General features: G+C 42.2%; 1 protein-coding gene across 5 annotated transcripts in view; it reads left to right on the top strand.

Annotated features, from left to right (window-relative positions):
• LOC146563661 (plectin-like) overlaps positions 1–25,328 on the top strand; it is a 111,071-nt gene that overhangs the window by 46,441 nt on the left and 39,302 nt on the right. For 2 of the 5 annotated variants that reach the window (XM_085290885.1, XM_085290886.1), the window contains exon 1: positions 4,682–8,128. The exons of 1 other annotated variant lie outside the window; for it this stretch is intronic. In XM_085290885.1, coding sequence (XP_085147011.1) covers positions 4,966–8,128 — 3,163 coding nt within the window. In that variant the 5' untranslated portion in view covers positions 4,682–4,965. Of the gene's footprint in view, positions 1–4,681; positions 8,129–24,423; positions 24,989–25,328 lie in introns of those variants that run through there. 2 more of the 5 variants (XM_085290887.1, XM_085290888.1) reach the window with 1 other exon arrangement.

Genomic DNA, 25,328 nt, shown 5'->3' on the forward strand with positions numbered 1-25,328 from the left:
TTGCTTGTTCTGTTTACAATATAAAGAGTTTGGGGTTTTTCTCTTAGCCACCCCTCCAACTATATCTGGCTTTGCACAAGAGGCACAGTTCTCTTCAAGTCCTTAGTCTCATGCGCTCAAAGTTTTCAGCCACCCGCCGTCACCTCCAGGGGTTAATCCTTTCAGCCTCTCTCTTCTTGCATTTCAAAAGCTTGTTTGTCTGCCTGTTTAAGCACTAATTTTTGTTCAGGCTGACCCATCCAGAAATCAGTCAAGGTTGTTGCGAGGGTTATATTAGTGATGGGTTATATTAGTGATACGATTAAGGCTTCTTATGCCAGGTTCTCACAATAGTAAAGACAAATTTATGTATAGATTGGCTACATAATTTATTTATAGCTTTATTTTTGGGCATAGAAGTCATATATTATGAGTGAATATATGAATACATAAAAATTGGCCACTCATTGCTGAGTAGTTCGACAAAATCCTAGAAGTTTTCCCCCAAACTGGAGCACAGTTATCTGAAAAACGCTACGTCCAGATGAACTGAATCAACCTTTTGGGATAAGTTTAAAACGTTTATTTACTATTATTATTGGGGGTTTTTTTGTTTTGTTTTTTAAATTAACCATCATACAAATGTTATAAAAAGGAGTATTACAAAAATGTGAGTTTTAACAGGAGTGTTATTGGGGATTAACTCACTCTTTGAGCCAGCGAGTCCACATTAACTTCAGTTTTCAGTTCCAGATGTTTCTATCTGACGTATACAGATCCAAATGTAGCATTCTGCATGAATACATTCTCCCAGTGACGATTCTGGCACAGTGAATTTTCGCAGGTATGTGCTGAACGTTTGTCATCTTGTTTTAGCATGTGAGCAAGCTAACGTTTAACAGTTAGAGCTAAATACAGATTATGTCCGCAGGTTATGTTGTTGGTCATAAACTAAAGAATCAAACTTGACTGTGACGGAAACCACTTGGCCAGCATCCTTCTATGTATTTGTGGAGGTAGCTCAAAAAGATAGGGCAAAATAATTCAGCTATGACCAAGTTCATTAATTGAATTACTCTAATTACTTAGAAGGCCTATAAATACACTGGCGGCAGTCGGAAACCTCCATATAAAGTTGTTCACAACAACCTCTAAGTTTAGCAGATTCCTAGGTCGGGTGTTTGGGCTCTAACATGCACCAGTTATGTCAGGGGCCACAGCTGTCTCAGACTATGGAGTCACTTGCCTAACCACACACAGCTAAGAGGCAAGCTCCTCAAATAAAAACGGGCTTATCATCTGGATAAAAATGAGCTCTCGTGCATCACAAAACAATTTGTCACAACTACAGAGACACAAGTCATAACTTAGGGTAGACTTAGGGCCACAATTTGATTTGTGCTTTTGTAACTTTTTACGTTTTCATCTGGCAACGCAGTCAGCTCAAATGCATCAGTGTGCTTTCATTACCAGCTTACAGTATTTTGGACTTTTTGTTTTACAGCCGGTTGTGGACTTTACCCTGAATCATAATAACGTGATAGTTGTCTCTGCTCAGTTTCAAATATAACATTTCATATGAAACAGTATGTGTGTTTTTTATTTGGAGGATCAGTCAATTTAACGAGTTATCTTTCCTGCTGCAGTTTAGAAGGTGTTTTTAGTTTTTTTAACTTATTGTAATGAGCGTTCTTACATTGGTGGATAAGAAAGGCCTTGCTGACCTTTGCTTTCCCTTGAGTGGCTTGGATCTGATATGAGGGTGGAGGGCACCTGTGAAGCCCTTTACATTGGGCCATGAGCCAGCCACCATCAGCTGGTGCTGACAAGTCTATTTTGGGACTGGTGGAGGCCTGAAACATAGCAGGAGGAGCAGACTCCTAACCAGGAAACTCTTCGGGAACTCTTCCCCAAAGTCCTATTTCTCCATTTCAGTCAATCACATTGGTATTCATTCTGTAGTTGGTCTGCTCTTGTTCTTTTTATAGCCTGAATAAGATTAGTTCTGTATTGCCATGACATTCCCTTCTGGTAGTCTGCTTCTTATTAGAAAAATTGACAATGCCACATCAAGCCTGTAAATAGCTTTTGCAACCAGCAACTCCCTTTGAAAAGCAGCAGCAGCAAATCCTGGTGATACACTGTTTCTTTTGAAGTGTGACAATCGAATATTTGGATGGCCGAAGAGGTCGGGCCTTGAGCCAGGATAAGGGTCACTGTCAGAGGCTTGAAGTTCACTGAACACTTTGTGCATAAACAGTGCATGAAATCACAGTGATATGCAACACAGAGGGCAAGGCACCCCTACACACTGATGCCAATTTCCCCCAGTGAGATTGTTTTAGGGCTTGCAATTTAAATCGTAGTGGCTACAAATGATATAAAAACTGTGATTTGCATTTAATCCCTAATTAAAAACAACCCAACAACAACTGAGATATCTTTTTTAAATAAGTAAGATATGTAAGGAAGTAGTTGCTGTAAGTTTAGAAAGCAGATTCCTCCTTGATGTAGGATTTCATCTGCTCAACTACTTGGGTCCTTTTTGGTGTTCTTCATTTCCATTGTATATTAGCGCCTGTGTTTTTTTTGCTAGACTTTTGAATACATGCAAAATGGTTTGGCATTGCCTTGGTGAAGCAAACACGGCCTTAGACTGCAGCCTAATGTGGTTTAAATGCTCACTCGCACTGATATCTTAGGATTCTTTCATGCACATACACTTCCCTGTCAGGCAGATGTTTGTTTCGCAAGTCAGAGGAATGTCTTCCTTGTTCCATAAACCGAAAAAGTCTCTATGTTCTCCGAATGAATGCTCCTCCCTGCTTTTTGAATTACTGACTGTACATACATCTCTAAAGTTAATACCATAAGATAACAGGGTATATACTGTAGGTGGAGTACATGGCTTAAGGCTTCACCCAGTCTGAGAGAGATGTCAAAACAGACAACTGCACAAATCCTGCGTGAAAGGAATTGTTATTAGATAGTAGATTAGTAAAGGCGTCCAGCAATAGTTATGAGGGGGGTGTCTCCCTTATTTTAATATGTCAGTATTTTACATTTGTATATAGTCTTTAAAAAGAAACTATTATTTTGCCATGACATGTTTTTGCTTTCATGATTACTGATGAAAGGTTGATAACCTGATAATAACTTGTTTTGATAATGATGAGATAATGACGTCCTTGCAAATAGCAGTCTAATAAGTTGACACAGTGGTCCAGCTGCCTAGCCAACAGATTTATGGCCAGCTTCTCCACTGCAGCTCTGAAAGCGGATATGTGGCTTACTCAGAACTGGCTTACTTCATTTGACTGTTGCCATGGTAAAAAAAATTAAAACAGTTTTCTGTCTGTGTTTGTATGTGTAATAGTGTGTGTGGTTTCAAACACCGGGGGGAATGCGTCATTTCATCTCTGCCCATTCACCACCACTATAATTTCATGAGTATATCACTGTCTGCAGCGCAGACAAACGAACGCATGCTACTGTGCTGTAAGCGACAATTGTAAGGTCTCCTTCCAGTTCGGCTTTCGCTGAACGCTGGTCGCAAGTGATCACTCTCTCTGACACTAGGAGATGAACAGGAGACAGATGTACAGGGGAGAGAAGTGATCTCTGGATAGAAAACTGATATCATGTTTCTGGGAGTGGTGAAAAGGTTAGCTATAATGCATAGTTCTTTATATAGTTGTGCAAGATAGATTCTTCTTTCCCAGCTCTAATATTAACTGTCTGAAGTAGCAGTGCAACTTTAGGCTGCTTTACAGCCTGTTGCATCACTTTAATGAGCTGCAAAGGAAACACCGATTGGCCCGTCTAGCCTTCTTTTCTTGTCGGCTTGGAGACCCCCAAAACAAACACAGATAAGAATACATAAGATAAGAATAGAATTAAACTTAACGTTAGTTTTGCTATTATTATATAGGCATGGGTCATATTAGATAATTAGTAAGAGTTTAGTCATCTCCTTTCATATCCTTGCAAAGTCCAGCCAGAGTACATTATTGTGATTTATGTAGTTTCCCTTGAAATGTCACCAGCCTTCATGATATATTCTAAGACTGTGTCATATGAGATGTGAGCACCATGCCCTGCATGAATAGTAAAAGCTCTTCACTGAAACCTGATCGTGAAATGTGTAAAGCTAAAGACACCTTGTACTTAATAACTTGCATGGGCAGGATCGGATGGATGCCAGCTAGTCATCTTCCTTTCTGATATCTACTCGCTGAACAGAACAGCCCATTCATTGGACCGGTGTGCATCACACGCCAGAGGGTGTGTGCCACTCAGTCCTAGTGTGCGTTCAGAGGTGTGTGTGTGTGTGTGTGTTTGCATGTGAGTAGGAGCCATTTGCTTTTGGTTGTGGGCGGGACTCTTCATAAAAGTCATAGAGTTGTAGATCACGTGCTCCCTCCATAGGTGTGTTGATCCATTCATTTGACTTTGCTCGAATTTTATTTCAGTTTATTGCAGACACTCTTCCCCCCCCCCTCTTTCTAGCTTCCTGCTGTACTATTTACTCTAGTGAGATTTTTTTTCCATGACAGTTTTTTCCTAAGAGAAAGAGAGAGAAGGTAGGAGGAGCCAGACTGAGAAGTGTGTGCCTTGCTCTCTCACTCTCTTTCTCGCTCTCTCTCACACTCACACACACTCCCTCTCTTCCATTCTGTCATTGCCATCTCGGCCCGAACAGAGACTGCTCATTCTCAGCCACCCTGAATGTAGGGGGGGCATTAAACTTATTAACAGAGGAATATTTATTTTCTTCACTATAACAAAAGGATCGACAAGAGCAAGGAGAAGAGACAGTAAGGAAAAATCATTACAGGGATTTCTTACCCTTATTGAATTAAGAAACACGTGCCAGCCGGTCTTGGCACTTGACTCTTTCTCACAACACAGCGTGAGGTGCTGTTCTCTTTGTTTGGCATTGTGCATTTTAGTTTCACTTGAGAGAGTTTACTGAATCAAACAACAATGGTTGCTGGAATGCTGATGCCCCTGCATGACCTGAGGGCCATCTACGAGATCCTGTTTCGAGATGGTGTCATGGTGGCTAAGAAGGATAAGAGGCCGCAGATCAAACACCCAGAAGTACAAAGTGTAAGCAACCTACAAGTAATTCGTGCCATGGGGTCTCTTAAGTCCAGGGGCTATGTAAAGGAAACATTTGCTTGGAAACATTTCTACTGGTACCTGACCAATGATGGCATTGTTTACCTGCGTGACTACCTCCACCTGCCCACTGAAATTGTTCCTGCCACCCTGCAAAGGATTAGGAAGCCGGCCGCCACTCTGGCCATTGCTCACCGAGCTGCACGGGTCCAATCTGTAGAAGGTCCAACGTCTTATGTTCCTAAGCCGGGACGCAGGGCTGAAGCAGAAAGAAGAGAGGAACTAGCAGAGCGCCAAGGCTACCGCCATAAGATGGTGGGTTCTGGAGAAAGAGAGAATAACCCCGATAGGACCCCGAGGTTCAGGGGTCGCCCATTGGCTGGAGAACCGGCCAGAGAAAAGGCCTTATGGGAAGTGGAGGGCCAGCCTCAGGACGTTTTTAGGAAGACCAGCAGCTTCAGAAGTGAAACAGCAATGATGGAGGATAACAGGGGGAAAAGAGCCCCTCACCAGGAGCTTGATGTTTACAGCAAGAATCCCATAGCATCACCACAAAAGAGGAGAGCACTGGAGGTCGAAAAAGAGAAGCCAACAAGTTCTGCTCCCGCTCAGACAGCAGCTTTGAAGCAGGATGTGTCACAGACCACTCTGACATCCTCCAAAACAGCCCTACCATTAGCTGTGGCTGCTGTTGCTCAGGCCACAGGTGCTGCAGCATCAAAGATTCCAGCTAAGCCCTCTGCTCCCAAAACAAACGAGGAAATGAAGACCAAGGACTGGCCTAATATCGCTGAGGAACAAACGTCAATCAAGCCTACTCAAATGATTACAAGCAAACTAGTTCTCACAATGCTTCCTGATTTTGATGCCAAAGAAGACAAAATGAAAATGGTGGTTGTGGATCCAGTTAAAGTTGCAAATGTGAGTGCTACAGCAGCCAATGATCAAGTAAAGCCCCAACAAGTAATGCCTGTCACTTCAACAGGCTCTGTCAAAGAAACGAAGCTTAAAGTAAATAAGGAATTGATTAAACCCACTGAGGTGAAGGCCCCTCCAGCTTCAGCTGAGTCTAAAATTATAAATGATAAAGCAGAAAAAGTTACAGATGCAGCTGCCACTCAGGAGACTGCCAAAGCCAAACCTCACAGCGCCACAAGCAAACCAAAGGGCTCCACTAATGAGGTCAAAGATTCTAAAACTGATGAAGTGTCCCTAGAAGTTACTACAGTACAGAAATCCTCAACACTTGAAGTCAAATCCACCATTACCACAGCAACTCTCGCAGCACCTTTGACCAATGCTGAAGATGCACAGCCTGTCACAGCAAAAGCTGCAGAGATGACTGCAGAAGAGAAGAAAACTAATTCAAAAGGGATTCCCCCAGTCAGAAAAGAAGCCCCTAAAGGTTCCGTGCAGGAGCGCACAGTAAAAGTACAAGATGAATCAGATACATCTCAGCCTCCTCAAAATGCTGTCACCACAGAGGTGCTTAAAGAAACCAAACAAGCGGTCGAGGGAGGCTCAAAATCAAAAAGAAAGAAAAAGAAATCTCAAGCTGAGGCCTTGAAGAGTGTGGAGAGTGCTGAGGGATCACCTGGAAATAAGACTGAACTCCGACCAGTGGCTTCATCAGAGCCTTTAATTGTGTCTACCTGCTCAAAGGGAACAAAGACAAACGAGGTTAAATTACATACTGACAGAGAGAAAACAGAAGATGTCCCCAAACAAATAACAGCTTATTCAGAAGAAGCCTCACTGCCACTAGGACAGATTCCTGCAGCGCCCCTAGTGGAGGGACAAATAAAAGAGAAGTCTGAGGAAAGCAATGCCGGAAAGATTGCACAGGGACCATTATCCCCTAAGGGCGAGTCAAATGTTATGTCGCCCCATATGGAGCCAGTGAAATCTGAGGAAATAACTGTGACCAAAGTGGAAACAGTGACAGTGCAGAAAATAAGTGGAGTGGAGCTCGTGCAAGCAAGCCCTAAATCTGAGCAGGGAAACCCTGCCCCACTGTCAGAACCTCAGAAACCCACAATTGAGGCTAAATCCGCCATAAATACAGAGAAAGCTACACAGGAACCTTTAAAGGGAAAGAAGAAGGGAAAAGGTAGAAAGCAGCCTAAAGAACCAGAGTTAGTGGATATAAACACAAATCCTGTCCCTTTGCCTGAAGCAGAAACATTGCCATCAACTGACACTACACCCCTGCATGAAGCTGCAGTTAAAGACAGCCCTGACATGGCCTCCGGACTGACAGAAACTAATGTTTCTTTAAAGATGACTCTTGAAAGAATGTGCAGTGAGGAAGTCAGGCAGGCAGCAGCTGTGCTCTCTGAGGCCCCAGCAGACAAAAGGGAGGTGGAGTCAGCCCTGCTCTTTGCAGAAAAAATCAAGCGGGAGGCTCCAAAACCAGAAACATCCTCCAGTGTGAGGGAAGCACCCACAGCCGGAGAATTAGCGTCAGCAGCAAGAGCGCTAACAGCAGAGCCAGCTGCAGCTCAGGCACAGGCCAGCCCACTCTTCGAGCAAGAGGAGCCTCCCACAGTTGCACAACATTCGGCCGCTCGGGCAGCAGAGTGCAGCACAGAGGAAAGGCTCTCTGTTTCTGAGGCCCTAACGCAGGAGGGAGAGAAGAAGAGGGACTTGATAGAGGACACACCCTCTGCCACCGCCACGCCCGTGACCCGTCCTGACCAGCCTCACCAGCGGGACACCTGCAAGTTTGAAACATCTGACATAGACGAGGCCACCATGAAGAGGAAAATAGTAGTAGTGGAGGAGATTGTTGAAGTAAAGCAGCTCCTTAGTCCGGAGGCAGCTGGACAGCAGTCACCACCTCCACCTGTGGAGTCTGAGGAGGAAGGCGAGGAGCTGGACCTGGATGTTCTGCAAGAAATTGCTATAGAGCGGGCAGTCTTGGCACAGGTGGCAAGGGGCGAGGGGCGAGGAGCCTCACCAGAGGTAGACTGGGACCACTCACTGGGGGAGCCAGAGGAGAAGACATGGCCTAACTTCATGGAAGGTTTGTTTGAATGCGTGCCAGCTTACCTACTTCTAATGTCTCTGTGATGCAATCACTCTTGAGTCTAGATTCCCACCTTTCTTCAAAGCATTTGAGGTTTTAGGGTGCACTGTTGGTGCTCTGCACTTATGTACCTTGAATAGCATTACCATTCTGTAATTGTCTTTGACTTCCCATTCAAAGTATTATTTGGGGTGTTGTGATTACAGTTTATGGCTTAAAGTTACATGTTACCAAGCCCAGAGTCTATTTTGTGATGTGGTGCAGAGGGAGCCTCTTTTAGGAACAGTTTCAGTGAGAGGGTGAGGAGACCTTTGAGATGTGGCTGTGATTGAATTAGCTTTGTGTTAGAAGAGATAAAGTGTCTGACACAGTGCTTGCCCCTTGTTGTCCTCCTGCTGTCAGATTTCACAGGTTCCTGTGTTTTTTGCTGTGGTAAACACTCAAAAAATAATTTACTGCTATTCTTTCAAGTTTCCACATGCATCAGCAGCAGTTTTTATTTTTAACAAACAATTCAAATGACAAGAAAAATTCCCACATTTCCAGGGTGGGGAATTGTGATTGAATTGTGTAATCAATTATACTCACTGTTGTGAGTGGTAACAGTTATCTCTGGAGCTATCTGAGTGTTTGCCAGCAGGATTAGTGAGATCTGCAGCCATTCCAACTAGGTGGGGCTGTTTTAGTGAGATCCAGCCTCGCCTGTTCCCTGCAGAGACGGCTAACCGTGAGTTAAAGCCAGAAAAAGAGAGGTGTGGTCCTTTTGGGAGTATTAGTCTTTAGTAGTCTCTTTGCTCTAGTCAGGCTGTGTTCTTGGCTCTGGTTTGTGTTCTAGGGTTGTTTTTTCTTTGGAGAGATATGCATGCCCTTTGCATTCCATTATGCAAAGGGCATTAACACGGGAGTTATGTGGGTAAAGTCAACACAGTACTGTGCGCCATCCTCCTTTGCTGGTTTAGAGAAATAAAAGTGGCACATGATGCTGCGGTTAGCTTTTGTTGAAGTGAAACTCATATGGCTCATGTTAAATCCTGATGATGCTGAGGCACATTCATGTGACTCCAGAGTTTTGGATATGATATGTAACGTCTCATAACTTCCACGAGCGAAGCAAGTTGTTGCTGAAACCACCATGTAAAATGTTATATCTCCGGGTGTGCAAGACAGACTTTTTTCGGGCGTTGTCTGTTGAGGGTGTGAACAGCATGCAGATAGTCAGAAAGTTGGAATAAGTTGCTCACAGATCCATGGGTGTGTTTGTTTGGATCCACACGTGACTGATGTTCTGGATTCAATTAGAAGCCTGGCTCCTTGAGCCAGTCTGTGTTACTCATCAGGAAAATAAGTTCGATTAAAAACTTCATGACAGCTGTACACAAACACAGTCATTTATAGAGCTCATTATAAGCAGAACTCTGCTTCTCTGCAGTGCATTTTGGTATCTAGAAGAAACCTGAATTGTAGATGAAGAGCTGATCATTGCCATGGTGAACTATCGCAAAGATTTTAATTTGACTTTTACTACGGAGGTCTTTCTGATCTGTGACGTTTTCACACATCACACACAGCAGCACACTGCTGACATCTGCTGTCCATTAACAACCATATTCATCTGTCACATAGACCTAATGCTGCAACTCCACTGCAGAAGTCTTTGAAAGGAGCTCAGATTTGTTATCATGTAATAAAAAAGCCACTTTTTTTTCTTTTTTGCTTTTAATTTGACCTCATATGGATTGTTAGAGCAGTGGTTTCCAGAAATACTGATTCTACTACCTTTATTCCTAGAGTGTAGTATTCTTGGTATGTTGCTTTATTAAGTGGCAGTCGGTAGACAAAGCTCATCACTGGATATTTTTGCAGTTAAGTATGCATACTTTTGTGCTCCTCCAGTTTCTGTTACAAGCTTACTTTGCATCAGTAATGCGGAAACTAGGAAGGAGGAACGTACTGAATGAAATGTGACTTATGCCACAAAAATGTTGCTTTCAAAGCAGCGACTATAAGCTGGTTTGAATTTCAGAGTAACAGTTTTCATCAAATGTGGCCTTCCGGATGCACTTAAACTAAATCTGAGTAGTAAGCACTTTTGTGTGGACTGTACACACTGTTTAAACTCGGCGCGGACATGGCACCAGGCACAATTTGAGTAAATCACATCACAGACGTGCCGCTGAGGGTCTTCCATGTTTTCATCTTTGAAATGGTGCCCGGTGCATACTTGTGTGATTGGATAAATGAACAGCTACAGTGAACTTCAGCTCTGTGTCTCTCATTATGGTGCCACTTCATTTTAATGTCGTGACTCACCCCGGGCGATTTGCAAATTTTGGAGTTGATTCATGTGCGTGACCTCTCTGTTGAAAGAAAAAAAAAAAATTAGGGAAAAAGTGAGAGACAAACTCTTGGCGTCTGTCAGCAGACTGTGTTGCAAACTGGCAACTTAATCTCCTGCTGCCGCTTTTGCCGCTTGGCCCACGGTGCTGTTTTGCTCAAAACAAAGTAAATGACCTTAGCTGTTGCATGTCTCTAACTGCTGACTCTGCCTGTGAAACCCCTTCTGATATTTAGTTCGGAGTCTCAGAAGATATTGGAGTACACTTCAAAATTTATGACACCTGCAGACCAAACAGACATTTTGATCATTAAGGGATGTTGAAATGAAACCTGAGATGATTTCTTCGTGGCTTAAGTGCAAATTTTTGGAAAAATGATGGCACAAATATAGAACAGGAGTCACAAAAGGTGAATATTTATGAGGCCTATTTGAAAAGTGAAACAGAATCCCATTCCAGCAGCTGTTTGTGCGTTCAAATTGCTACTTTGAATTGCCGCATTTACGTGCGCAGAGTGCTTGATATCAGATTAAATGGTATGCTATAGCAGGAGCTGGAGAGTGATGCAGGATCGAGGATCTCTTGTGGCAGTGTAATGGTTAACTCACAATAGGCCAAACTTTGGAAACAGGATTGATAACATGTGGAATATATTGAGGGTTTGGCCAAACTGGTTATGACGTTAGTCATTTCCCAGGGTGCATGTTAGACTTTATTAGAAGACCAGACTAATGTGACTACAGTTGAGTGAGAGGGATGCGAGTTTGGCCTTCATTTTAAAGTTCATAAAACCCTAATTTTATCCAGTATTTTCTCACCAGCTTAGTGAGTAGAGGAGGAGCATTCTTGTTTACAAGAATGAATATCTGCACTACACAGTGTGGTTGAAGAGTAAGGCTACTGGTATTTTCCCCAGGGACATAAGCTTAGAATACCTTTCAGCCATGTGTCCTGACATGATTCATGTGTGTGTAGAAAGCCTGTTGAGTTCAGGAGTTTGGGATTGCTGCGCATAAAGTTGTTGATGAAGGATTTCCTGCAATCCTGTCTAATTCTGCTCAATGGTTTCTCAGTACAGCTGCTTTCATTTCACTATAGAACATCCATACATAATGTCAGCATTTCACAACAGAATGCAGTCCTCACTCTGCTCTCCAGACAGGTTTGCTTTTAGCAGTGTAGAGAAGTGGAGCCAGTCGTCAGCACTACAATTGCCCAAGCCAAATGCATATATTAGAACTTACTATATTTAGAGAATATCGTGCATTGATATGATCCCGCAGCAATAAGGGGATGAACACTGAGGTCACCAGCCTTGCTCTCTAGAGCATCCATCACTAAACTGTGTTTTACTGAATAAGATCCAGTTTAATCCATCTCATCTACTGCCAGACTTTCCAGCCGCAGTATTTCTGTGTGTTTAAATTCAGCTTGTATTCGGTTGTATCAGTGTGTCACACTTTCCTGTGGTTTAATTGGGATGAGTACTTTACTTACTACTCAAATGATTTGATTATGTTAAGCCTAAGAGAGCTCTGACATGTGATGTGTTTTCTGGGTGAGAGGTGTGACCTAAACAGTTCCCACCATCATCCTCGAAGAGAGAGAGAAAGAGAGAGAAAGAGAGGGAGGGGAGGGGGGATGGAAGGGCTTGCTTGTGGAGGGTGTCTCTAAAGGACGAGAACAGCCAAGTGTCCCGCCAGAGCGCTTCCATCAGTTTCTAAGTGTGAGCACTGTGTGATCATCTGGCTCTAGTGGATATTTATAACCCCCAGTCAGCTCCAGCCCTCTTTCTCCCCCCTGGCAGCCCTCAGAACCCCTCACCCCTGCCCCCTTCCCCAGGCTTGGTGTGTCATCCCTCCTCCCCTGGCCAAAGGAGAGCAGGCTGACGGATTCAAGCAGCAGGCACAGCCTGTCAAAATTCAAGACCAGGGAGAAACAAGGCAGTCGGGGCAAACAAGCACGCGCCTCTCTTGTCCTCCTCATTCTCCCTCTGTCCAGCTTGTTGTTTTTTTCTTCACCCTTGTCCTCCTCTTCTTTCCACATACCTTCTTTTAGATGAAGATCATACCTGGTAGGTCACACAATTGAAGTTTCTGTGTTGTGTCTTTGTGTCTAACTGTGCTTGTCTTCCTGGCTGATGACTGTTGTTGGGATTTTGGCAAAGGCAGTGGGTAATGTCTTGTTGTTGTGCGTACACACTCACTCTAACAGGACATAGGCACACACATTCCCATCACAAACAGCTACTGCGGCATGGATTGCCTTTCATAGTTGTTCACAGTGTGACTGAGCTGTTGTGAGGAAATTCTTGGCTGCCTTCTGTATTTTCATTTATTTGATGGTATGTAAGTGAAGGAGGGTGAGGGTGAGAATTTGGGAGGAGGGGGGTTGCAGTACCCCCACCCCTGCTATTACCTCTTGTGACATCTGATGGAAGTCAACAATCAGCAGCGGCTCATACAGCGTGTTTAAATGTGCCCTTGTGTGTGTCAGATAGTTGTGGGTCTCTCCTGGCTATTTCACATTGCTGTAAAACTAGCTCTGTGTAATTCATTTAATTTACATTTTTTTCATCCACCCATTTAGCATTGCGCCATGTTTTGTTTTGCAATAATTCTCTAAATCCTCTTCAGTTAAATTAGAATTACATTTTGAAAGAAATCCACAAAATTAAAAAGATAACTTCTGCCTTTTTTGAGTGTTTAAACAAGTCCACCTGTTCCAAAGTCTCCATATTCATGGACACCTGTTGGCATCCAGCACAATACCAACGCATTTTGTTAAGAAATGTCAGCAGGTGGCAGCTAAAGTCCTGGATTTGTACTACTGTTTATATCACCATGTCACCTGTTGAGTTGTTTTTTTTTAGGTCCTGCCATACAACAAATTGAATTGTCATCATGTGCTGTTTCAGTCTTTTTTAAGTCATAAAACTTTTGAAGGATGCTGTAATCATAACAAAATCCTTTTTCCTAATAAACAAAAAAATCCTGATGATATAATGATTATAATCACTGAGGTGATTTTAAGTTCTGAAAACATCTTTTTTTGGGGGTGGGGGGCAGAGAGACCCTGCAGTTTCAAATGTCCCTGCCACGCCTCTGCCATCCCTCCCCCTCCTAATGAAGGCCCACCTGTCACGAGGCTTGTTTCTTCACACCCTTTACGTTATCTCTATCCAGACTAATGCTGGAAAGCCACCCATGACCCACTCTTCCCAGGCTGCTCATTTTGGGGCATTTAGTAACCATAACTGTGGCAGGATGTAAGGTATTGAAGCTCTTTCAAAGTTTACACAAAAAAGCAGTGAGATACTAAAGTTTCAGGGTAAAGCAGCTAGATATCAGAAAATATATTTGCCTCATCTCTTCCTCTCTGTGTCTGACAAGAGATTACTAGAGATATTTTCTGTTGCATTGGTGATACTGATCTGAAGAGGTCACATTACTAAACCTAAAACTCTCTTCTGCGCAGCTTCACATTTAGCATGTTTACTGTCTGTATAGGTCATGTGGAACCTTGAAAATTTGTCAGTTGTGACAGGTCAAAGGTGCCACCAGGCCATAATGTGCCAGTTTTACACCGCCATATTTCCCAGACAGCATGAGAAGCCTGTTGCAGGTTCTTGAGACACGTAGGTCTGACCGGTCACACAACATAGATGCGTACTGGCCCTTTCTCCACCTAGCTGAACTTCCACAGAAGCTCTTTTGCTGCACGGTATTGTAGCTGAGCAGTGTTTTGGTAATTCAGTTGGTGGTAAGGCCCCTCCCAAACCTGTTGGGCCATGTTTGCTTTCAGATCAATATGTCTCTGTCTGTTTTTGAGTGTGGATGTGTGTTCTTGCTGAAGGTTGTTCCTGTATTTCTTTAAAAAAAGTCCGGTAGTGGTTCAGTACACCTGCTTGGTTTGAGGCACTGCCAATTTCCAAACCAGCCGGTAGCTTTTGAAACCCTAGCAGTGTTACAAAAGAGATGCTGCATCCATGAGTCAACACTTTGATGACTTTTTCTTTGGTTTATCCTGGATAAATGTAGCTTTTGTGTGCACAGAACAGCTAACAGATAATACAGTCCTACACTAAATAATATCTTGTTTGATCCAATGCCTTTACACGAGTCGTTGTTGACACGATACCCCAAAAGTACTCAATTGCTTAAATTTTAAGACATGCTTGTGCAAGTCTGGTTATTGATCAGTCCAAACCCTGTTCGAAACCCAGGTTTCTAAGATGTCTAAGGTGTCACTAGTAGTCCTGAGTGATTTCCAAAGTGTCTGTAGTTTAGCTGCCATGGCTCATCGTTGTTATCATGATAAAGTTTAAAGTTAGAGAGCGTGGTATCTTGCTCTTGCTCATGGGAAGTGTTAATGTTATCAGTCTAAGATAGGAGTAAAAGGAAAGCGCTTGTTGTGAGACAACTCGAAAAAGAAAGCTGGCCGAGATGCTTTCATGCAGGGCGTAAAGCAAACGTTAACTTCATTTCCCATGGCTAAAATGGCATTAGGCAACACTAAAGAATGCATTGACCTACACAACACTACGCAAAATGTAATATTCTTCAAAGTTGACTCACTACTCTAAGGACACGAAGACGAATATTTGATGCCCAGTTGCTTTGGCTGTAGTTTCGTGTTATGTGCCCTGACATTTACTCTATGATGTCCTTTTGGATAATGTTTTATTGTCTTTGATACTGAAGCATTAATGCAGCTGCTCTTCCTGCTGATCTGTCCCCTTCGGTCTAGACCCATCGGGGGGCTTTTTTTTTTCTTAGCTGTCCTATTTTTCACTGGCACCCATTCTTCATGATGACAGCTCTGTCCTCTATCCACTCACTAGCTCAATGGCTCGAGCTATCACTTATACAGGAGTGAGAGCAGACACCACACGGTCTGACCACTTGTGATTTAGCTTCTGGTCTTATGCTATTGACCGTGATAGGCTGCATGTGCAGATATGGAAACGCTGATGCTGGCATTTTACTCCGTGAGAAGGGTGGGGGCGGGGGGAAAAATGCTGTGAGTCACACACAAGGTGCCTCACTCTGCATTCTCCTCCTGAGCTTTGACCTTTCATCTCTGTTTGTCTGCCCTCACACAGACAATCAAAATCAGGATGAATATATTTTATGGTGCAACAGAACCCAGATCTGTCGCACTATTTACATTGGCTGATGGCTGTTTTGGAACCAGACTGTTAATTTGCTTAAACTGCTTTGCATAAATGATCGGTTGAGAATTTTCAGGCGTAACATGTAGCTGCTGTAGCTATGGAAAGCTCTTGCTCCAGCACTCTTCTGCAGTCGCCCAGAAGGTGTCAGAGTTTTTACAGAACGCTGTGAAGTGTAACATCCGGTTTGACACGCTAAGCGCATGGATGACATTCAATCACCAAGCAAATGCTCGTTTAGAGCTACATGTGGGGCCCTCTCATAGCTGTGTGGGCTGTGATGGTTGACTTCTGGTTATGGCTTTGGCTTGGTTCATGGAAAAGCCAACATTCTTCCTGGAAACAGGCAGGAGTTTTATTCTGGAGCAATCCAATTACTACTTACAATACAGTACAGCAGTGTGTGTGGGTCTGTATGTGTCTGTTTTTTCCAGGGCTCGTGAGTATATAAAAAAAAAAGTCTAAATGGCCTCCACCATTGTGGTTGGTGCTGGTAAACCAGTGGGCATGAGTCATAAATTAAACAGTACACTTTTTCCTTAGGGGCTTATGGAAGCCGGTTTGGATACAGCTCTCATGTTCTCTGGGAATAATGAACAAGCTGTGATGAGACACACAGTCAGATGGAGCTCGTATAGAGCTGATTTATTTATGAGCAGCACAGGGATCATAGAAACAAATACGATTTCTATGATCTGACCCCCTCCTTAAGGCAGATTAATTATGCTTTTTTTGTCATATAGCACAGAAGCGTCACCAACATGCTATACAAATCTTTTTTTTTTTTCAAAGAAAAGTGGATAAAGGGACAGTGAAGGGAGCTAAAACAGCTTGTTTGAGATGATATATTAATTCATAGGCCCAGAATTAAGTCAACAAGTGTTATTTTGTACAGTGAGTCATATAATGCTAATTTAGTAGAGTCCAAGAATCCAGTGTGGCACTGCAAATGCTAGCTGTCAGTGTGAAGGTCTTAATGTCCCTGTCAACATTATCGTTATCTTTTTATTTGATGTCAAAACATTAAAGTTTCCTGTAAAATAAAATCAAGGAGGTCAAGTGAAAGTATCCGTATCAGCGTCCAGTGTGATAAGATCCTGGCACACAGGTAGTCCTGGGTCAGAGATCAGTGATCTGCACTTTCCCTTCAACATTTTACTGCGCTTTGTCCCGTCCTAAATATCCAGATCCTAAAGTAAACCGGTAATGGGTAGGGGCATATTCACTGTATTTACTTTCAGGATTATGTGCCTTAGGATTTGTTAAGCTTGAAGATTTTCAGACAGCACTGGGGACTAATCTGAATAAATACATTGTATTCTGGCAAGATGCAGGCTATTGAAACTCAGCTTTTGCAAGGTGAAAAAAGCAGTGAGAGACGAAAGTTTCAGGTTAAAGCAGTTGGACTAAATACTAATCATAACACAACAGAAGTCTAGTCTGCTATCTTGGATTAGCATTAAAGATGCAGTGAAGCCTCATAATAGTCTCACAAACCGACGTGCCTGCAGGTGCACAAACACCTCTTTTTTAAATGCTTGTACAAACTGTAAACTGACTCTAGACGAGTGACAGTCTGATAAATGGATGGCTGTAGGGCAACAAAGCGCTTTTGCTTCCAGTTTTACATTTGTCATGGTTCTCATGGAGCAGATATGCTCAACCAAATGACTAATAAGTCAAAGGACGTCATAATTAAACTATGAAAATTATGTTGAGCTACCAGTCTGCTGTCTATTGTGTTTGTCCTTAAAAGAGCCCAGCACTGGGCTGGGCCCTGCCCCCCTCAAAGAAACGACTTTCTGTTTGAAAGTCATTCCTGTTTCCAGTATTTACACCAGCTGGCACAGTTTACCTGAAACACAAAAGGCTACCTGTGTACACTTCCATTCGCATCAGCATGGCTGGGATGTGGAACTTTGAGCGAGGGAATTATCTGCATGAGATGAGCTCGCATGGAGAACGAACCAGATACCTGTACAGCAAGATGTGTTGTACAGGTGAGTGGTGAGACTCGATTTATAGGACACGGTAGGGAGGAGTTTGGTGTGTTGTGTTTTTCATTGTGTTGAATGTTCCATGGGTGGTACAAGACAGTCCTGCTCAGAGAGACTGACGGAAGGTTGGGGGTAAACTACATTTATAGTTTATGGAATTACTTTCACATAAAAATTTCAAGTCCAGATGCAATTAGAAGATATTTCAAAAATGGCAATTATGAACATAGTTGTATGACTTGAAACAGATCTAATTACAGACTCTTTGCAATGACATATATGTGTGTGTGTGTGTGTGTGTGTGTGTGTGTGTGTATTTATTTATTTTTTTCATATGCATCTGCCATAAAACAATACAATTAATACTTCCCACCATCACTTCTGTTATAACACTTGGAAATGCTTGTGCAACTCGTGCAACCTGTGCTCTTATCTTCTAAAAGTGTTTTGTTGTTGCTGTGTAATGTGATGTTGACCTTATCTCATTCCTCTGGCGTAACGTCTTTATCTTACTTGATTGGATTTTAGCTTTTCAAAAGTTTGAAGCCTCATTTCATTATGTGTCAAATGTTTTTGATGGGTAACATGTCAGGACAGTGCTCAGGCCATTGGAGCATGAGGACTGTTGTGCTACAAACACATGCTGTCGTAGTGTAGCTTTGCATTATCTTGCTGAAATGAAAGATTTTGTCTGGATGGCAGCTCGAATTGCTCCATAACCTATATTGTTAAGCATTAATGGTTCTTTTGCAGATGTCGCAAATGTGCACTGTTGAATCCTGACACCATGATTGATGCTGGGTTCCTATCTATACATTAATAATAACCTGGATAACCCTGGGAAGTCTATGGTTTCCCTCATTTTACCTTATTGCAGCCCAGAGAAGACATGTATGAATCTTGTTCATACATGTGTTTTCTTTGTGAGACAGACTTCTAAGTTTAATTTGTGGATTCAGTTATGAACTTTATTCAGTGATGATAGTTTTCTGAAGTGTTCCTGAATCCATGGAGTAATTTGTTTGCACGAATTTAAAGTGTCTGTTTTGAATAGGGCTGCAATATTGTTTTCTGGACTTCAGAGATTTCTCTGGCACCTCTGATTTATTTCATTCTTTTCTCTGGATTGCACTCACTGGAAACTTTCTCAGGTACATGTGGCTCATCATATGCCAGAAACTGAAATGTAGAAATGGTCAAAACAACCCTCTGAAGTTCTGAGTATGTCAATGTGGAATAAAGGTGATTTAAGTGATTTCAATGTGGCATGCTTCTGAGTTGTAATGTATCTGAGTATTTTAGAAACTGCTGATCTAGTGGCATTTACAGAGAGAAGGCTGAAAAAAAGAAAATATCCAGTGAGCAGTGGTTCTCTGACCAAAAATGCCATGTTGATGCCAGAGTAGAATGGCCAGACTGCGTCAAGCTAATAGGGACGGAGCAGTGACTCAAATAACCTCTCATTACCAAGGTTATGATATGCAGTAAGATTTCTGAACACAGAATATGTCGAACCCTGAAGATGGGCCACAGCAGCAGAAGACCACACCAGCTGCCTCTCCTTCAGCTAACGGAGCCTCAATTTCTAATGTCACATTTGGATGTTAGGGTAAGAATTTGGCAGAAACAATGCAAAAGCCTGGATCCATCCTGCCTTGTTTCAGCAGCTCAGGATCATACTGGTGGTGTACTGGTGTATTTCCTTGGCACAGTTAGAGCAAATTTTAGCATCATTTAAACACCACAGCCTAGCTGAGTATTGTTGCTGACCATGTCCATCCCTCTATGGGCGATCGTGGCTCAAGAGTTGGCAGTTCGTCTTGTAATCGGTTGCCGGTTCGAGCCCCGGCTCCGACAGTGTGCCCCAGGGCAGCTGTGGCTACAATGTAGCTTGCCATCACCAGTGTGTGAATGGGTGGATGACTGAATGTAGTGTAAAGCAGGTGGGTGTGGTTGTACTCTGGTGCCATCTAGTGGTCAGAATATTTCACTACCTTCAGCCAGTGGAGGACCAAAGTGTCATGTGAGGCGAGGGTGGCGTTTTCCTTTCGTCAAATAGTCAGTTATGGGAAACCCCTCTGTCTCTGCCTAAAAACACACCCATGAGTAAGACTCAGTAATAGTTACCACTGAGAAACACAGTGCTGTATATTTGTGGATGTTGTCATAGAAGCGTCTCTCAAGTTCCCTTTTTTTTTCTCTCCACATTTTCAAAAAAGTGTTGAGGGTGATTTAGCAGATGGAAATACCACATGTGATACTGACTGTTTTTCTTTTTTAATTCCTAAAAATAATTTCAGCCGATTAGTACTTAAAAAAAATCTTTTATTTTCTTGACAATCATCAAATGTTTTTTTGATTTACACTCAGTTACATTTTTTATATGATTGCCAAGAATTTAAATAGTTCCATTTACACTATCTTGTGTTATTTAACTTTTATTTATCTGATTTATCTGAAACATTTTCAGGTACTTTTGTTAATGTGTACATTGTCAGCCAAATGACTGCATTGTGACCTGCAGGGGGAGACACATGCTGCTTTTAAACGTTAGCCGCCGCGTGCTAGTCAGTCAACTAAGTTACATCTCAGTCACCAGAATTGCACATTAACAAGTAACATGACCCCAGATGCGGTGCTTTCCACAGACTCCTGCAAAGCTCAGGACCGCGCTATTTTAAACCTCAGATGCCGTGGCTAATCTGAAGGCCTGTTGAGTCTGAGTTAAATTGGGTTTGGAGTTTCATCACTAGAGCTGGTTCTGACAACATCATCCAAAGTCTGCTGTCAGGCTGATGATGGCTGGCAGTGATAACTGTACGGTGTGTCACAGCACAGCTATGACTAACTGTGATTAGAATGGGTCTTACTTGTGTAATGTAGCTTTTTAAAATTACATTGCCAATCATTAACTTCTGCATAACATCTGTTTATATCTGAATAAAGATGTAAAGTGTAAAAATGTAAAAACATATACAGATATCTCTGGTCATAGTTTTCAGTTTTCACTTAATAGAACAGGATTAGAAATACAGCATTTATCACACTTAGGGGCCAATTTAACCACTGGATTTGATAGCATAAAGTCAGTGCTCTCATAAGTTTTCCATGACTTTAAAATTGCCAGATAGTTTGTGTTATGTCTTTTTTTTCTTTTTATTTCCACTGAATGTTTACAGGAGTTCATCCAGGTAACATTAAGCAGGTTTAAGGTGTGTTTGCTTTGGTGTGCTGCTTGCCTAAATGTTTGAGTCATGTACTCAGTATGCAGCTTGGATAATACAGCTTGTGATCTGTGTGAATCAGAACCTTCTGAAGGATGGTCATGCCACTGATGACTTTTGTATGTATCCGAACCGTATCAGAAATATGAGATAGCGTTTGCTGTGATTCAGCCATGGGGTTAAAAACAACGATGAGAAACATGGGAGAGAGAGATAGAGAGGCATGTAACCTGAACTGTTGGAGCAAACCTTGTTTCGCAGCTTTTTCATCCTCTGCAAAGAAAGGTGTTGTGCGTCCTCCCTCTGTCTAAACCCTTATTTTTCCCTGCGCTTCAGCACTTAGAAAAGACCATAATGACACATTCCTAGAATTCCTTTGTCCTCTAATTTGTTTTGCTTTGTTGCTCCATAGTGCTTAAATGAAGGTTGTTGTAGTTTTAAGTGGTGGAAGGCTTAGCGGTGTCACAGGGATCAGCTAAAAGCACATAAATCCAGTGTGATGGTCCTGTTTCAGTTTTCACAGCAAGAAGGTCCTGGGTTTGAATTCACCATCTGGCGAGGCTACATCTATATATGTGAAAATACAGATTTCTTTTTATTAATTTCAGTTCACTTTCATATATCAAGGCACTTATATTGTAAAACAAGGAGCCTTCAACATTATAAATCAAAACTCCAGCTATGTAACAACCTGGTACCATTGGGGAGGAAAAACAGGCATAGAGAGAGGATAGCAAACAGGGCAAAACTAAAATGACACAACCATTAATTAAAAGACACAAAGTTAGCGTTTCAGGACCACTAGCACACAGAACTGCCTAACCCCATTATATTGGTTGTCACATGTGTTTATGATAATTATACCAAACCATTTCCACGATGATACAGTATATTAGTGGTAAAAGGAGTAAGGGTCAAAAGCCATGCTAGTGGTGCTTTCTGCTATATCAGCATGCACAATAATAAATAATGCTAAATTTAATTCGTAAAGCACTTTTTAACACATGGTTAGAAAGACCATAGCAGAAAAATATAAAACAATGCACAAAATTCTAATTAAAATCAATAACAAAAATACATTTTAATCAAAATTTAACATTTGCATTTGCATTAGCATGCTAACATGCAGGTCGTGGACAGACCATGCAGGCATGATATGTACCATGTTCCCAAATTTAGTTTAGCTTATTTGTGTCTGATTTTTGTATATACAAAAGACAGCCTAAGCCTCATCTTAATGGCAGAGAATAGCAGATACTGTACTATATTGCTAGTAGTCATGCTAACAGCAACACTGCATCCGGGACTACTATGACCACTGCCCTTATCAAGTCCATCATCAAACTTGTCATCAAAAAAAAGCAACTCTCTATATTTTCACCACACTTTCTCCGTTCTTATAAAAAACCCAAGTGTTCCATCTGGTTTTTGATGAAGCCAGATGAAGGAGCAGTGTAATAAGCATGTTGAGACGTTAATGATATGCCTCCTTTTTAGAGGAAAGATCTAAGGACTAAGATGTTCCACATTTTCGCCCATTTTCCTTTGGGTCTCCTTTGCTATAGTGTTTCCAGTGAGAGTAAATGGTAAAATGGTCTGTATTTATATAGCGCTTTACTAGTCCCTAAGGACCCCAAAGTGCTTTACATATCCAGTCATCCACCCATTCACTCACACATTCACACACTGGTGATGGCAAGCTACATTGTAGCCACAGCCACCCTGGGGCGCACTGACAGAAATGCAGGTCAAGTAGGTGCTTGTATGCTTTTGCCCGCCAGATCGTCACTGATATCTGTTACCATCTACCGTTTCCTCTGCATCTCAGATCAACTGTAAATCAATTTCTTTTCTAACTTGTGTTAGGAGATGAAAAACACCTTTTTCCATCCATTTCAAAATCATATCCTTTGAGTATTTTCACAGCACGTTCTGCCTTTGATAGGATTCCTTTCCTGTTTCAGATTTAATTACCTGCCCACATACCGCACCTTAGTTCTGCAGCTTGCCTAGACAATGTAGAAACTAGAAAGGTGTGTCTCCAAATTTGCTAGCAGGGCTCAAATGAGTCAGGCATCGCTTGCACACACACACCTCCAAACAAGCACACTCACACTGACACATTAAGTGCCTGCATGTCCACACAGGCCATGCTGACTACACTGAAGAAAAAATATGTACTTTCAGATGCCTGATAAAGTGATTTCAGCCATGGTGGGGCAAATGGGATATATAACCAACCTTAGGCTGAAGGGGGGCAGGATTTAGACACACCCTGGCCTCTAGCTTAGCTGTCAGCACATAGTACAGCAACTCTATAGGGGACTGTTATGAAAACAGGGTCTAAAGTTTTCTGATCAACTGATAATTGTGGAACTTTAGACACAGAGCTGGAACTATGTGAAACTACATACTGATAGTATGTTACTTTTAAAGTAATCAATAATGAAACCATCCTCTTAATAAGTAAGACATGATCAAGTAAATATGACATTGCTTATGTTAATAGGCCCACTCATTTTGCTGCTTCAGTCTTACCTCATAGTTTCTAACGCTACAGTATTACTGTGTTGTTTTGCTAACTGTACTGCGTCTTCTGTGGCGCTATCATTAGGGTGTATTCTAATAATTGCTTTCCAGTTATTGCCACAGGGCGATAAAGCAGAGTGACATTAGTGGAACTTGGAGTAAAAAAATGTCAAAGAGAATTCATTTTTACCTGTGACTTCTTTTTCTATTTTTTTCTTAAAAAAAGAGGGATGTTTTCGCTCGCTTTATGAAATTTGCTGTTCAAAAAAACCTCTTGTTGCCTGGCAAAATCATTTAGTTTATACAGCAGGAATTAATGCATCTTTTGTTCCCTTAAATACAGCAGGAAATGTGTAGTGAAGCTGAGAAAAGGAGGTTACTTTGGCTAAGTACCCCCCCCCCCCCCCCCCCCCCCCCCCAACACACACACACACACACAAAAAAAACCCCTTTTTGATTCCTGAAATAGAATTGAAAAGACAGACGTGTTGTTTGATTAGAAGTGTGAAATACAACACTTGACAGCACTTCATGCTCTACATGGAGACTTAAATAAACAAAAGGATGTATTTTTCCGTCACCAGTAGTGAAAAAGAAAATAATTACACGCACAGGCACATTCAAACATGGAGTCATAATCTCTCAGTAAATCTGAGATGTTTAGGGCGTGGTTTATGAGAGCATTTCTCAAAACTATTTCATCCCTCATCTCTACTGTTTTTACATCACAGTGACTGACAGCATGAATCATAAATAATGATTAACCGGAGATGTGTGTACAATACTCAGAAAATTCTCTTTTACTTTTTAGGCTCTTGTTGGACATTTTAGTCATTTAAATGACATTTAATTCACTCTTAAGCATAAAAGGTCATGAGCATCAGTTTTTATGGCTCTTTATTGCGTCCTCTTACTCAGCTGGTGTGTGTGCATGTGCGTGTGTCTTTTCTTGCGCAAGTTGGGTGAATAAGTAATAGTACATGCAGGTTGCCACACCTCGCCTCTCCTACTTCTTCTTCTTTTTATGCCTCACATTGCAAGAGGTAGGCGTGTGTTTAGAGCCCCACCCACAAACCTTACTAGTGTGTAGAGTGTCCTCTACACACTAGGGCCACCGCTAATGCACAGTTGCACATCACACATAAGGACAGGCCCAGACGTCATAGCCCACAGGCACCATTCGCGGGAACAGAGTGAGCAGCAGAAAAAGAGGAAAAAAGGGAGTGAAAAAAAAACCACATAGGGAGGAAAGAGAAGGGCAGAGCCGAACCCAGTGAGGGAGCAAGGAGGTTAAGAGAGGAAAAGAAGAAGAAGAGAAAAAAAGAAGAGATTGTGGCCACAGGACTGCCTACTCTGGGACCAACTGTAGCGCTGGAGGGATAGATACAAGTAAAAAGCAAAAGATCCTGTCAAAGGGGAAGATCACCACGGATATTTTATCATTTAGGAATATTATTTTGTGCCCTGACAAACGGCGACAATGACCTCTCAGCAGCAGAGGTACAGGAATTTCTCCTCTGACAGCTTTGGCAGGGAGAGGGTGCCTTCAGATGACGGCTACTACCAAGGGATGCTGAAGGCCACGGACGGCAGGAAAGGTACCAGTATGGTGGCACTTAGTGTAAAATAGCTGAATTGCAAGTCTTGATCTGTTTGTTCCCACATGTGTGAGGAGCCTCTGGGCACAAATTAAGTGTTTTTTTTCCAGGAAGGGGTGAGATGTGTAGTTAATTTCCCAAACTGGGCAGAGTTCCCGTTGCAGACGTTTTGTCTGCGAGAGCTTGAAAAGCTTTGTGTGAAACTTTTTTTTTTTTTAAACGTTGCGTGCATGCCAGATGATAATCTTTTTATTTTGCTGCTTATTGTTTGCTTTTATTGTAGTGGCAGGCGTGCATCATGTGCTGCATATTATTCCACATCCAGTGGCAGTTAGTCAGG

This window comes from Mchenga conophoros, linkage group LG11, assembly GCF_057382185.1.
Source record: "Mchenga conophoros isolate Kocher_MC1m ecotype Shallow Benthic linkage group LG11, M_conophoros_male_GT1.1, whole genome shotgun sequence".
NCBI classification, from domain to species: Eukaryota; Metazoa; Chordata; class Actinopteri; order Cichliformes; family Cichlidae; genus Mchenga; species Mchenga conophoros.